Raw genomic sequence first — 15,800 nt, forward strand, 5'->3', positions numbered from 1 at the left:
GGATAATTTCTGTTTTCTTGCATATACTTAAGCATGACCTATGGACCAGTATGTGGTCTGTTTCAGAAAATGAGCCATGTGCAGCTGAGAAAAATGTGTATTCAGCTGTGTTTGGGTGGAACTCTCTGTATATGTCCACCAAGTCCATTTGTTTCAAACTCTGGTTCAGTTCTGTTATTTCTTTGCTAAGTTTTTTTATCTGGTTGACCTATCTTTTGGGGATAAGGGGGTGTTAAGGTCTCCTGTTAAGATTGTGGTATTGAATATTAGATTTTTCATGTCCAGTAAGATTTGCTTTATATAGTTGGGAACTCCCGTGTTTGGTGCACACATATTTAGGAGTGTTACCTTTTCCTCTTGAATTTTTCCCCTAACCAGTATGTAGTGGCCTTCTTTATTTGACTTAATCATTCTTGGTTTGAAGTTGAGCTTGTCTGAGAATAAGATTGCTACCCCTGCTTTTTTCTAAGGTGATGGGGCATGTAATATTGTATTCCATCCTTTGACTCTCAGCCTATGAATATCTTTATGAGTTAAATGTGTTTCTTGTATACAGAATATTGTTGAATTTTGTTTCCTAATCCACTGTGCCGGTCAATTTCTCTTAATTGGTGAATTGAGTCCATTTACATTGATGGTTAGAATTGAAATGTATTGACATATTATTGACATGTTATTTACCTGTTGTCGTTTACTCCTTTTTCTCCTGTGTTTAATTGCTTGCCCTATTTAGTTGGTTGCTTCTGATCTCATTCGTGGAGTTCAGATCATTTAGGTCCCTCTCTAGAACATCTTTCAGTAGTCTCTGTAGGGTTGGCTTTGTCATCATGATATTCTTCAGTTGTACTTTGTCATGAAAGTATTTCACTTCTCCATCAATCTTGAAAGAGAGTTTTTCAGGGTACAGTTGTCTGGGCTGGAATTTGTTTTCATAGAGGACTTGAAGTACTCTGCTCCATGCTCTTCTTGCCTGCATGGTTTGTGAAGAGAAGTTGGCCATAATTCTGATGGGTTTTCCTTTGCATGTGATCTGCTTCTTTTCTCTAGCAGTTTTCCGTATATTATTCTTGTGCTGAGTTTCTGGGATCTTGACTATTATATGTCTCGGTGTGTTTTTCACTGGGTTGAGGTTACTTGGCGTTCTGCATGCTTCAGTTACCTGAATGTGAGATTGTTTCCTCATACTTGGGGAGGTTTTCTGCTATTACTTCTGCCCATATTTTTTAAAAGTCATTTCTATTGTCTCCTTCTTTTTCGTTGATGCCTGTTAGTTTCACATTGTTCACTTTGCATCATCTTCCAGGTGATGGATTATTTTTTCCTGCATCCTTGTTGTTTTTAAGAGATCCTTTCTTACCTTTTCACTAGCTGCACCAGCGTCTTCAAGATCTGAAACTCTTCTTCACTTTCACTTAAACGGTTTTGCAAGCTTGTGATTGAGATATTAATTTCCTCTATATTTGTTTGACTCTGCTTCATGCGATCTATTTCTTTCCTGTATTGCTCTTTCAAGGAATCCATCATTTTTCTGATCCCCTCTATTTTTTTTATCAATGTCTTCTTTAAAAGCAGTTATAAGTTCTTTTACTGCAGTGTTTTTTTCAGATTGGGTTTCCTCCCTATGTTTCTGTAGTTGATTCTTTACTTCAGATGTTATGAGTTCTGAGAATTCTTTTCTTATTTCAGAAAATTCTACTCCTAGTTCATCTATAAATTTCTGCTGTTGCTTATTTACTATTGACACTACTAATTCATATATCTGAGCTGAGCTAGTAGAAAAGAATTCCGCTCTGAGCTCCTCTGATACTTTCTGCTGTTGCTTATTTACTATCTACTAGCTCATTTGAGCTGAGCTAGTGTACTCTGCACTCGTTCTGGGTGGGCATTGGGTTTCCTCCATATGTTTCTGCATTTGATTCTGTGCTGCACATGTTATTAATTCAGGGATTTCTTTTTTAATTTCCAAACTAAGTTCCTCTATACCTTTCTGCAGCTGTTTCTTTATTTCAGAAGCTGTTGATTCATTGATTTCAGCTGTGTGATTCCCAATTTGTTTTGCGTTAGTGTCTTCTGCACTTGTTATGTATGGATGGGCTTGGGTTCTGAGATTGCCATTTTGTGTAGCACTGTCTTCTGATCTTTGTTGTAGAGCTTTGGTGCAGTTATAACCTTAGCACCTACTGAAGTGCAGGTGCATTTCTACAAAGTTTGGATTTATCCAGCTGATCCTGGCTTGGGTCTGGCTGTGGTGCTCAGCTCCTTCCTGCTGCTGCCCTTGGGGTGAACCTGTTGTGCCCCTCTGGCAAGATGTTCTGCTCCTGGACTAGCTGGGTGGTTCTGTCCCCTACACTCTCTCCAGGGATTGCAGCTGCAGGGTTTCACCTCAGGCCTGTATGCCAGGCCTGAGCTGAGTCTGGATGGGACAATGTGGAGTAGGGGGGAGAGGCAGCTCTCCCACACCCTCACAAGACCTGGGCTAGGACTGGATCTGGGGGTTCCTAGAACGTGGCAGAAATTCTCATGTGATGGGCGGGGTGGGGGTGTGCTGTGGAGTGCTGGGGTCCCAATGGGGTGAAAGAGAGTCTCACCCACACTGCACCTGGGCTGGGACAGGCAGGTCCTGCCGGCGCAGGGTAACTGGAAGCTCTCCCACACACTCACCGGGCCTGAGCTAGGACTGGATCTTTCAATAAAATTAAGTATATATCTTCCTAACAGAGAGTAATGAGTGATGTATTTTTTTAAAAAATGTTGACACCAGAACAACTTGAAGACTGAAAGCCTCCTAGCACAGCAGGGAAGCTTCTGTTACTGATTTCAAATGAGAATTATTGTTAATAGGAATAAAGTTATTATCAGCATGAATCACAGACACAGAAACCGGTTAACTTAATAATGTGGCAAATGTTCTATTAATCTTTAGTGAAGCAATATTAATATATTGCCTAATCTACAAAAAGGCTCCAGTGTCTTGAAAGCTTGAAATCATTTCTGTTTCTGCCTCAAGTTCTGAAATCTCCCCCTTTTAAAATTTTAAATACTTTTATTTCATCCAAGCCTCTCAGGATTCAGAAATAAATTGCTGTCAATAGAGATTCATTTTCACTTTTGAGTGGCCAGTAATGGCAAACGACAACCCCATCGACCTTAATATCAACATATTTTAAACGTATGCCTTGGAATTGAAGGTCAATAATGGCTACTAAATATAAAATATGGAATTTTATGATGCTTTATTCTTAGTACTTTGATTGCCTTTGTACTGGCGATTATTTTATCTGGAGGCAAAATCTAGCCTCAGCCTGTTCTAGTGGACGTTTCCTCTGACTCCCTGGAGAAGTATAATCTAACATTTGCTTTGAAGTCTCTAACAGGAGAGCACTAAATATAATTTTGGAGCCTATGTCATTTGTCAGGGATTTTTAACCCAGTGCAGGCAAGACATTGTGCATAGTAGCCAAACAAGAGCTCTGACTCCAGCCTAAATTAGGATGATTGTTCTGCTGTACGCTAACAAGTTATATGTTACCAAATGTCACTGAGCCTCAGACTTATGATAATACCATCAGTAGACTGGCTGTGGGGATTCAGTTGGATACTAAGAAGTCATCTTTGAGGAGCTATGATATATAATAGTAGTCAATGAATATTAGTGTTTGCTCCATACAATATACTGGACAACTAGATTTGGTAAGATTCATAAAAATAGTTTCACATGATTTATTGCGTCTAATTCAAATTAAAAACAATGCAATTTACAGAGGAAGTTCAAATTTAGAGGGCAGAATGATCACTTATTACTGCATGAGGAAGATACGGAATTAGTAACTTGCGCAATTTGAAGTGAAGGTGTTGAGGCAAGTTATATGGATTGTGATAGTTTTGTACCCATTAATTTTTCCATTTGAAGTTGCTTTCATTATGTTAATGTGCAAATGCTTGGGAAATATTTCCACTGCATTCTGGTTTTAAACCTGCTACTATTAGAATGAGGGAGGGGCTAAGAGATATAGCTCAGTGGCTTAAGCACTTTCCCGGCAAGTGCAAGGTCCTGAGTTTGATCCCCAGTAAAAAAAAAAAGAAAGAGAGAGAGAGAGAGAGAGAGAGAGAGAGAGAGAGAGAGAGAGAGCAGGGAAGAAGGATGGATCTCCTGAAGCAGGCTAGTTTTCTTGCATTGTTTAGACCAAGGGTCAGCAAACTTTTCAGTGAAGGACCAGGTGGTAACTAAGTTCACATATGGGTTTTTTGGCAACTACTCAATTTTTTTGTATCTGTGCATGAATGTTAAAGATATATCAAATCAATGAATGTGGTAATGTTGAGACAAAACTGTATTTATGGGCACTGCAATTTAAATTGCATATAATTTTCGTGTGCCCCCAAACAGCCTTTTGACTTTTTTCCAACTACCTAAAAATGTACAGTCCTTTTTAGACTGCAGATAGAAATAATCCAGGGGCTGAATTTGGGCTGGAGACAGCCGTGTGCTGACCCTGGTGTACAGGAACAGTCATTGTTCTCAGAGTTAGAGGATCTGTTCTGTTTTTCTTTTCAGTACTATTAACTGTGACCTGGCATTTCTCCCGCATAAATCACTTCACTATTATGATCCTGCTTACTCATTAACCAATGAAGTTGTTCATAAGTTAATCTTTAAGTTGCTTTACAGCTCTTGGATTTTACCATTGACGAATGTAGCTCAGTTGTTAGCTTTCTAAATTCCAAGTTGGGAATGAGCAATGAAAGCAGTCCCAAGTTTGTTCAAAGATTTTTATAAACATCTATTTTTTTCCTATAAATAATTTACTTTTTGGAATCTAGCTACATTAACATATTTAAAAACCATATATGCCTCTAAAAACGATACTTTGAGCTGAGTGGTTTGCTCTTGAGTTCTACATAGTGTAAGCTCGATTTCCTGAGGAATTAACATAATGGGTGGGAAACACTCACTTGCTCATTAGTGTAGTTAGCTGGATGGTGGAGGTGGTGCTCAAATCAGGCAGCTTAGCTACTTGTTGGTAGCACTTTTTAAAGATTTAATGAAGGAGGAAAGCAGCATGCTTGGCTAAAAGGTGCGTTGGTAATTGCTGATGGATCTAGTGTTTTCATATACCACTCTCTGCTTATAACTGCATATTCTCAACTATTGTCGATGCCCACCGCCAGCCATCTACAGTTCTACAAAAGCAGCACTTTTCCTTAGGCTCCTCAGATAGATCTCTGCCTGACTCTGCTTAGTTTTTGAAATCAGAGCCTATAAGAAGAAGCCTTTGGGGAGTGTGTGTCGGGGGGAAAGTTCAGATCTACTCATAAAATTAGCAGGTGATTATTTCACTACTTTGGATAGTATCCGATGCCATTCCTTACCTGCATAATGCACATTCTGTATAGGACTTGAAAAATGAAGAAGGGGAGAAGGGTGAGGAAAAACTTTGTGTCTTCCACATGGGGCTTACTATAGCGGTCACCATTTTTTTTCTTGGTGTGGTCTAGCCAGCTTGTCACAACTGTGCCCAAATGGCAACTCAGGCAGCATGTTTTCAGCATGTGAGCAAACACCCCAAATGCTATCAGAAGGGAGCAACCTGAAAATAATTGGAGATATTATGTATTAGTGTAGGGACTGCTCTTCAGTATTCCTGGGTGTCAGCCAGATGACAGCTACAGGGATGAAGAGCAATAGAGTGATTGAGTAGGTTTTGGTGCCCAGGGGGGCTGGATTCAAAGGAACAAGCTTCTGACAAGGATTCTGGCATCCTGATGACCAGCCCAGGGTGGTGCCTGACAGCTGATGTAAAAAAATGAAAAACGTAAGATCAGTGCAAACATATTGAAAAGGAAAGAAAGGTGACAAAATAAAACACCAAAGTAAAGGATTTTGCAACCTCTCAGAAGTCTCTAACAAACTCATTAATGAATAAGATAACTTGAACTTTCCTTTACACCCTCTACACAAAAAGCCAGAACTATTTTATAAAATATAAATCACTGTATAAATAATCTTCACATGGGAGGGAGAAGGCAGTTTCTTATTTTGACACAAAGATGAGGGGAGTGTATTGTTCCCCTGGACTTTATCCTTAGGTTTCAGACATAAGGTTACACATCGGATTCTTTAAATGACTTTATGAATGTTTATAGCATCAGTAAAAGTTCAGATTGGATTAGTTGGCTTTTAACTTTTCCAGTGGTTTCCCCTGGGTTTGTTTGGCTGTCACTTTGACACCAGAAACATTTTATTTCCTTAGCTATTCCTGGTCACTTGCTGCTCGAGATTTGTAAACTCGCTGTTGCTTCTTTTATGATCTTTTGGATCCCGCTTTTTGTTTGACTGCATTGGGAGTTCTTGGTACTGTGACAGCTAAGCTACCCCCACACAGTTAGCAGGCCAGCTGCGCTGTCGAGGTGGCTCTGCTTTTACCTGGCACTCCTTGGGACATCATAGAACCCTTCACAAATTGTATAGACACCACACCCTGAAGGATAAGTGGCATAAAAATGTAAAAAAAAAGAAAGAAAAAAAAAGAATTTCTCTGAAGAAGTCTATGGTAGGCACTCAAAATATAGTTTGATTGTCATCTTAACTAGGTTCAATTTTTTGACAATGAAATTCTAGGTAAAGCACATTCTAAACAAGTTCAGTTAAATGCCATAGAACACTGGCTTTGCATTTAAATAAAGAATATTTATATTTGTTTTATGGTTAGGAAGCTGATTCTATTGATTTGATCTGGTCTTTCTTTGAAGTGTTATAGTAGATTCATTATGTCATCCTTTGATTAATTGAGGAAGCTGGGGGCCTGGTAATTGAATATGGAGCCTTTCACCTCTAAGTCACTGAATCAAATCCAGCCCAAATTGGTAGTGACCAAGAATGATTACACTTGTGGCTTTTTGGTGGCCTTTGTGAAGTGTCTTTAGGTCACATGGAAGTATGTTGGGATAACTGCTGGCAGGAGGTAGGCTCATATCCATAGTCACCATTGCCTCTTCTTAGACACCATTGCCAGGCGTAGATAAAGGTCAGGGACTGATAGAACCAAGGGGACAGAAGCACTTGAGCCTGGCCAAGGTTTATGTCCTTTAGAAAAGGAGTAATAGGGACTGCCTGTTTTCACTGCAGAAAGAACTCTATTATTGGGCTTTCCCAGCTTTTCCTAATTAGTTAACTTCAGGTTTAAGTAAGATAAAACTGGAGAAATGTGTGTATGAACAACTTAGAGGCCACATTTGATCAGATCTGAACTAGAAAACTGAACTATCTGATAGTTTCTTACAATCTTGTCTTTGTTGATCCTCAATGTATTCCCTACTCTTGTGAAACACTGTATGGATAAGACTATTTTAGTGTCGGTACAAAATACTCTGCCCTGTGCTTTCAAATAGGCTTTATTATTACAGGACAATATTTGGAGTAAGAAAGACTATATTTAAAGACATTTTCTCCAATTTTTACCCCTCCATTTTTTTAAAGCCAGAAACTTGTGTTGAATATGTTTTGTTCATGCGATCCCTTGTTTTGTATTAAAAATCCCCTACCCTCTTTTTTTTTTTTTTGTATTTTAGGGAAGGGTCTACAGAGTGTTCAGGGTCTCACTAATAGACTGGACTTGTAGTGATCCTCCTGTTTGCAGCCTCCCAAGAGCTGGGATTACAGGTGCATGCTACCATGCCCAGTCTCAGTCGCAGTCTCAGTGCACCCCCGGGGGTGGGGCTGGCATGGTAGGCCTGGGGATTGAATCCCTAGCCCCTGCATCTGCTTACAGGTGCTTTAATCCACTAAGCTAAAAAATCCCTATTGTTTACAAGATAATTTGGGTCTACTCCTAATCCATGTTAACCTTATTAAATAAGTCAGTGTTATCATTTTGTTCTACAGTGGGATAATTTAGATCGGTGCTTCTCAAAGCTGTTCAAATGAATTTTTTAAAATTTCCCAAGTAGCACGGTCAGTATGTTTGTGAAGTATAGTGAAAATAGAATACCTAAAAAATAGATATAGAACTATAAGTACTGATATTTTTACTAGTGATAAGCACTGACATTTACATATAAGATTATATATAAGCACCAATATTTTGTTAAATATAAGATATATTTTATATTAATAAAATTAAATATTTTGAATGTCTATTAAGCAGACATAAAATGTGACTTTACATAAATATTTCTCTACATCATTTTTGCTTAGGATCTGTATTTATGCTAGTACTACTAAAAATAAAAATTCACAGGTCAGCATCACTCTGTGGACCTGCCTTTGTGTAGTACGGCCATCAGTTGAATATACATTTTGAAAATGAAGTTATTGGAACAAAATTTATCTGGCATAATGGTATGAATCTATAAAAACAAAGTGGTCAAGATGTAGGAAATGATTGAGTATGATTGGTTCTAAAACTCCAGCTAGTCCAGCAAGTACACATAATTGATGAAAAAGAAATGAAAATGTAATCATTCATTCATTTATTCATTTATCTTTTGCAATATTTATTGACTATCTACTATAAACCAAAGACTATTCTAGACTCTGAGATTATAGCAAAGCACAAAATCCACAAATTCCCAAATGTTTCCTGTGGTTGAGAGGCACTACAAGCAGGAAAATATCTATAATGAAAACAAAATGGCCTTATGTGATAGAGATGTATGAGATGGGTGATATTTAAACTGAAGGCTGAATGATTAAAAACAGGTAAGAAGAGTTGGAAGAAACATACTGCAAACCTATTGGAAGTAGAAATAAGCAATTGAGCCTCAGGAAGAGGTAAGGTCAGTGATGGAGTAACTCAGAGAGAAGGCTGGGAGGAGGACAAGGTCAGGAGACAGAACACTCAGACCAAAGTCGAGAGCTTGAAGTTTCTCAGCAGTATTACAAAAAACCAGTAAGAAGTTGTAAAAGGGATAGTGCTGTTGTATTGGGTATATTTGGTGAATGTTAGTATAGAATCATGGTAGTGAGAGGACGTTGGGGGACAAGTGAGGAAACTGGAGGACATGCAAGCAATAGTGGTGACATACTGACAGTATATGGTGCCAGTTAATGTTGACTATCAGTGTGATGGGTTAGAGACTCCCAGAGAGAGCACTGGATTGTGAGGGCACGAAGTCCATCAGTAGGCAACCCGTGTAGAAGTTCATGGGCCTCTGGGGGGAGGGGCCTAGGTGGAAAAGGTAGAAGGTCAAGGGGTGACCCTGGGGGCTGTATGTGGCATCTGGCCCCTTCTTCTCTGGCTCTTTACTTATTAGCTGATATGAAGGGAGCCGCTTTGTTCTGCTATGCCATTCTGCCATGGGGTTCCTGCCCTGAGTCAGTCAACGTTGGTCTGAAACCTGTGAAACCATAAGCCAAAATAAACCTCTGCTGCTCTAAGTTGCAGTGTCAGGCTTGTTGTTCTAGCAACAGGAAAGCTGGCCAGCACAAAATGTTTTTTAAAAATCTATGGAATTTTATGACATGCGAAGAGAATAAAGAAATGAGAATATTTAAAGATGACTACATTTTCTCCTCTTGCACAACTGGGTGGCAGTGATATACTGAGAAAGAGAAAACACCCATAGAGCCAATTTGCAGTAATAAACAAGGAGTTGAGTTTTGGTTAGGTTGAGCTTCAGAAATTGTTACATAATTAAGTTGAAATGTCAAACGAAATGTAGAGTGTATGCCTCCCAAGGTGACAAGAGCTGCCAATATGAAACAGTATTTATGTAGATGGTTAAAGGGAGCAGGTGGTCAAAGACGAGAGAGATGGAACGTTTGGTTTAGATATCAGTCAAGAAATGATCAGAAGAGAAAAGCTAATGAAGAGACTGAGAAGAGATAGATAGTGTGCTACCGTGGTTGTAAGGGAGGAGGAAAGCAGTGAAATAATAAACTTAAATTGATCTGCTAGGACCAGAGCAAGCTAATAAGCTCTAGAGGATGCAAGTAGAGGCACTTTTAGGTAAATGGATGTACCCAGACACCATGACTCTAAGTGACATAAATCAGACTCACAAGTTTTTTTTTTTTTTTAATGTTGAGACAGAGTCTTTCTATGATGATCAGGCTGGTCATGAACTCACTACATAGCCCAGGTGGGCCTTGAATTCACAGTGATCCTCTTGCTTTGGCCTCCGAAGTGCTTGGATTACAGGCATGTGCCATCATTCCTGGCAGACACAGAAGTTTAAATATCATACTGTTTCCTACTATCAGAAACCCAAACTATAAATAAGGACCAAAAAAAAAAAAAAAAAAAAAAAAGAACTATTAAGAAGTAGGAAAATCCTTTTCAAATGGGAAGAGGTACAAGAAATGGAGGCAGGATGAGGGAAGGAATGGGAAAGGGATTTTAAAATTTTGAAGAAAAAATGGAATTAGAGTTTTTGTAAACGGAGAGAGGAAGAAGAGCTGATAGGATCAGGGAGGGAGGGGAAGAGGGGGACAAAAATTAAGATGTATTAAGTACGTGCTCGAAGCCCCCATGCTAAACCTAGTTACTTTGTACTGCAAATGTGCACTAATAAAAATGGAAACAGTACAGTCACCTGTTTGCAGGCAGAGTGGCAGTCATCCTGCGTAATGCTAGTTACCTCTGTGCGATAGGGCGGGTGTTCTGGCGAAATAACTTTCACCTACACATCACATCTTCTCTTTGGATTAATCCTTTAGACTTAATAGTAAACTCATGACAGTTACACAAATAATTTTGGTGCCCTGTAGACTCAGGTTTAGTAAACATCCACCGTCGTTATAATTCTCAAATTGCTTTTGCGCGTCAGGGACAGAAATGGGAAGCCAGAAAAAAGATTCAAGAGAGACTTCAAGCCCTGGTTAAAGTGCGCACGACAAACACATCAGGCGTGCACATCTTAAAATAAAACAGATGAGCTATTCTAAACGTTTTATTTTTTTTTTAAAAAAAGCCCTTAAAGATTGTACCTATTACTATTAAAAAAACCTTCAAGGAAGCAATTTTTCTCCTCTTTGTACATTTAAGTCCTTGTCTGTGATGTTCTGCTCCTCTGACCTGGATCTGATCATGAATATCTATGCTACTTAATTATAATAAAAAAGCCTACCTTGCACTCTAGATCGTAGATGCGTATTTTTTCTCCTTTGGTCACCTGCCAGTTCTCAAAATTATAGCAGTGTGAAGAAATGCAAATGAAGGCTGTGCTTGACAGCTAAACATAATGGAATGCATGGTCCACATTTGAAAAGTTACCTTAAAATAAAAGGTAGCATATAAAAAATCATTTCTTTAAGGTCACCTATGGCTTTGAATTATAGCTTTGAAGAATTTCCAATTTAGTCATCAGAAGAGAAGAAGCCAAAATAAGGGTTATATGCTTTGCTGGAGGGAAGACAGACTTTAACTTCACCAGAGTTCAGTGAGCTAATAATTTGGAAACAGTGTAAAACAAACAAAAACAACCCCAAGCATTCACTGTATTGTAGAACCTGGTGTAAAGTAAGCCACTAATGGACATTTTTTATGCTAACTGTATTTGTAGCTAATAAATACATTTCTTGTTAATGCCCAGAGAAAGCTTGCCTTATTTCATGGTAAAGTTATGTAATATATAGATTTTGATGGGCTGTAAGCAGGGTAGATTATGTAGGTCTGTATGGAGAAGAATTTAATTTGTTTATTTGTATGGATATAGTTTTAAGAAAATGTGGAAGCTAGGCATGGTAGTGATGGCACATGCCTGTAATCCCAGCACTTGGGAGGCTGAGGCAAGAGAATTGCTAGGCGTTGGAGCCCAGCCTGAGCTACATAGTGAAACTGTATCTCAGAAAAAAAAGATATGGAAGCCACCAAATGAATGAATGTGGGATAGTTCTTTAGATGGTTTGAATCTAAAGTTAATGGATATGTACATGTGTGTATGTATATGTGTATGTGTAATTATAGAAATCCAAAATTATTTAATAGATGCACAGTAAAATGCAAAAATAAATTTTCATCCAAAAGCAAATAGCTATCTTTCCCCCATCTTCCTTCTTTCTTTCTCTTGTACTTGGAGACCTTTTGCATATTCACCCCTACCCTTAAGTTCCCAGGAAGACATACACCACTAGTGGTGGCTCATAGTCCACAGAGTTCTGAGAAACAGTGGCAGGGGATTCTGGGGAGAATATTTTCTGAACTTCACACTCTCAGTTTGTAGTACAATAAAATGAGTTCAAGCCCAAGGAAAAGAATGAGTGTTGAATTATGAATCTAGCTACTTTCTGTAAGGTCCTAAGTAAGTCAGTTGAATTAATTCTCATTTTAGAATGAGGTCTCGTTTCTGTATTCAGGTTAACAAAATACACAGAATTAGCACTTTTCCTGTTTCAAGTAAAAGATGGACCAAGAAGATGATATGAATTCTATAAATGCAAGTGAGAGCATGCAACGAGGATTGCTTTTCAAGTTAATGTGAAAACATGCTTTTTTTAAAAAAAAAAATTAAGTGAGTTTGGAATAATTTAATAGTAATGTGTAAAAAAGATCTGATTGGTTTTATTATGAAATTTTGTTATAATATCTAATGTGTTAGAGGTTTAAACATAGGTGGGGGATAAATAATATCAATACTAAAGATATCAATGAATTCTTTTATGAACTGAAAGTGAGTAAAACTTTTCTATTATGACTCAAAGTCTGGAAGAAATAAAGAGGTAAGATTGGTGAATTTTACTAAAAACATAAGTTCCAGCAAGAGGCAACACAAAGAATTCTTTAAAACTTGTATATGGAAGAATTACAAATTCAAAAGATGTACCGTGAAGGATGACTAACATTTGCAATTTTTATCAGAGACTAAGTGTTAGGGCTGGCCAAATAACTCAGTGGGATTAAAGTGCCTGTTTAGGCAGACACAGGGGCCAGGAGTTCAAGTCCCTGGCCTGCCGTGCTGGCCTGGCCCCCAGGGTGCACTCAGATGGCATGGAGACTGGGCGTGGTCACACACATCTGTAATCTCAGCACTTGGGAGGCTATAAACAGGAGGATAATTATGAGTCTGATCTATGCAGTGAGACCCTGTAGACCCTGTCCTAAATACAGAGAGAGAGAGAGAGAGAGAGAGAGAGAGAGAGAGAGAGAGAGAGACTAAGTGGTAACAGACCCCAAATATAAAAATCTAAAAATTGTCATGAAAGAGACCACAAGGAAACATATCCTTCAATGAGTTAAAGAGGAACTCGTAAGGGAATTTAGAAAATATCTAGAGACGAATGAATACAAATACAATATAAGAAAAGTTAGGAGATGCAGCAAAAGCATGAAGAACTAATGGGAATTTAGAGCAATTAATGTTTACATGACAGAAGAAAAGTCACAAACCAAAACTTTAAACTTTGCAGTCAAGAAACTGGAGAAAAAAAGCAAATTGAAACCAAAGTCAGAACTGGGAAGTAAGTAAAAGTAAGACAGAGATACGCAAAACAGAGCATGAAAAATAATAGAGAACACAATGAGACTAAATTTTAGCTTTGTCAGAAAGTCAGCAAAACTGCGACACCTTTTCCTATGCTAAGAATAAAGTATTCAAATAGCTAAAATTAGAAATAAAAAGAGATACTGCAATTAATCTCACATAAATAAAGAGGCTTAAAAGAGACCACTATGAACAATTAATGTATCTGCCAGCAAATTGAATAAACTAGAAGAAACAGACATTTTCTTACAAAAGTATCATCTACGGGCAATCAATTGTGAAAAATTAAGAAATGTGAAAAAAAAAAAACCCTCAAACTAGTGAAAAGATTGAAGCAATAATAAAAATGCTCCAAACAAAACGTCAAGTCTAGATCGCTTCACTGGAGAATTGTATCACTTAAGAAAAAATTAGCCTCAATCTTTCTTAAATTCTTCCAAGAATCTAAAGAGAAATAATACTTCAAAACATTGTATGAGGTCCGTACTGCCCCAACACTCCAGTACAATAAAAAATCTCAGATCAATGCCAAATTACTGTATAAAATAAGAGAAAATCAAATTAAGTGTCACATTAAAAAGATTCTAAGGGACAAACAAATGGAACTTACATCTAGAATGCAAAGATGGCTCGACATAGAAAAATTAAGCAATGTACCTCTGATCTTCATAATTTCCTTCCTTGTAAAAACTCTGGGTTTGGACAAACACTGTAAAAATATTGATATTTTCTTACAAAAATTTATTTTTCAAAAGATAAAAATGTAATGCATCACATTAACAAATGAAGGACAAAAGCACGTGATCATCTCTGTGGATGCAGAAGAAGAAAAAAAAAAAAAAAAGCAACACCTTTCCATGACAAAAATCACCAAACAAAGTAGGACTAGAAGGACACTAAAAACATAATAAAAATCATGCATGGAAAGTCCATAGCTAATATTCTCCATGAAGAGTGAAGGCTTTTCCAACCTGTTTTGAAAAGCGTTTTCACTTTTATGTTTATCTTTTTTTCTCTTCAAAATTATAATAGAAAAAAAGATTTTTCCTATAGGATGAGGAACAAGACAAAGATGTCCTGTTAGCATCTATTACTGAACATGAAACTCAGAGTTCTAAAAAAAAAAAAGGCTATAGAATCAAGAAATAAGAAGTAGGGCCAGCCAGATAGTCCGGCGGACTAAAGCACGGAGGTCCTGAGTTCTATCCCCGGCATGCAGTCCTGGCCCCACCCCCTTGGCGCCCCAAAACGGCAACTGAGACTGGGTGTGGTGGTGCACGCTTGTAATCCCAGCACTTGGGAGGCTGAAAATAGGAGGATCACTATGAGTCAGTTCTGTGTAGTGAGGCCCTGTAGACCCTGTAGATCCCATACTAAATACATTAAAAAAAAAAAAAAAAAAAAGGAAGAGGAAATAAAATCACCTTTTTTCACCAATGCCATAATCTTATTTGTACTGAATTCTAATGGCTACACGCACACACTGTCAGAAGAGATGATTTCAACAGTTTCAAGATACAAAATCAACAGCCAAAAACAAGTTCATTTTTACAAATTGCAATATTAATCAGCAAAAGAGTTTTAAAATGCTATTTACTATCATTTAACAACCCTGAGTACTTATAAGTGAACTTAACCAAACATAAGAAAAGCTTATAAACTTGAAAATGCAAAAATTTGTAAAACAAATTGGAGATACAGATAAATGGGAAGACACTTCATGTTCATGAGTTGGAATATTTCACATCATTAAAATGTTCATACTACCCAAAGTGATTTATAGATATACTACCATTCCTATCAAAATACTACTAACATATTTTGCACACATTTTTAAAAATACTGTAATTCATCTAAAATTTTGAGGGACTTTTAATGGTAGAAGCAATATTAAAAAAGAATAGTTTGATACTATATATTCTGTTATTTTAAAACATCCAACAAAGCCACAGTTATAGAAAATGTGTGCTTTTGCTATAGAGATAGACAGGTTCATGGAACAGAATAAAAAGCCCAGAAACACTCCTATGCATATATGGCCACATGATTTTCAATAGTGTGTCAAAGCAACACAATGGGTAACGGACAGACTCTTCAACAAATGGATTAGGGAAAGTGGGGATCCACTGCATGACTGCACTTGTGTGGAGCCTAACACTGATCTCATAGACGTTGAGAATAGATGAATGGGGACAGAAGGCTGGAGCGAGTGGAGGGGCAAAAGGGAGGAGGAGAACTGAGCAGACAATACTTAGCTATGCTTGGGGACGAATTCTCCTGATGTGTACTGCACAATAGGGTGACTATAGCTAACAATGATGTAATGTACATTTAAAGAATCTTTTACCCTAAAGAAATGGTAGATGCTTATGGATATATAT

The 15,800-nt window shown here is 37.7% G+C and overlaps 1 protein-coding gene across 1 annotated transcript in view; it reads right to left on the bottom strand.

The window, feature by feature from the left end:
* The window catches only part of Slc15a5 (solute carrier family 15 member 5), a 101,422-nt gene that overhangs the window by 58,248 nt on the left and 27,374 nt on the right, over nucleotides 1–15,800 (bottom strand). Inside the window, exon 4 of the mRNA XM_004626099.1 lies at nucleotides 5,371–5,588. Coding sequence (XP_004626156.1) covers nucleotides 5,371–5,588 — 218 coding nt within the window. The remainder of the gene's footprint in view (nucleotides 1–5,370; nucleotides 5,589–15,800) is intronic.

The sequence above is a fragment of the Octodon degus genome, unplaced genomic scaffold (assembly GCF_000260255.1).
Source record: "Octodon degus isolate 3935 unplaced genomic scaffold, OctDeg1.0 scaffold00012, whole genome shotgun sequence".
NCBI classification, from domain to species: domain Eukaryota; kingdom Metazoa; phylum Chordata; class Mammalia; order Rodentia; family Octodontidae; genus Octodon; species Octodon degus.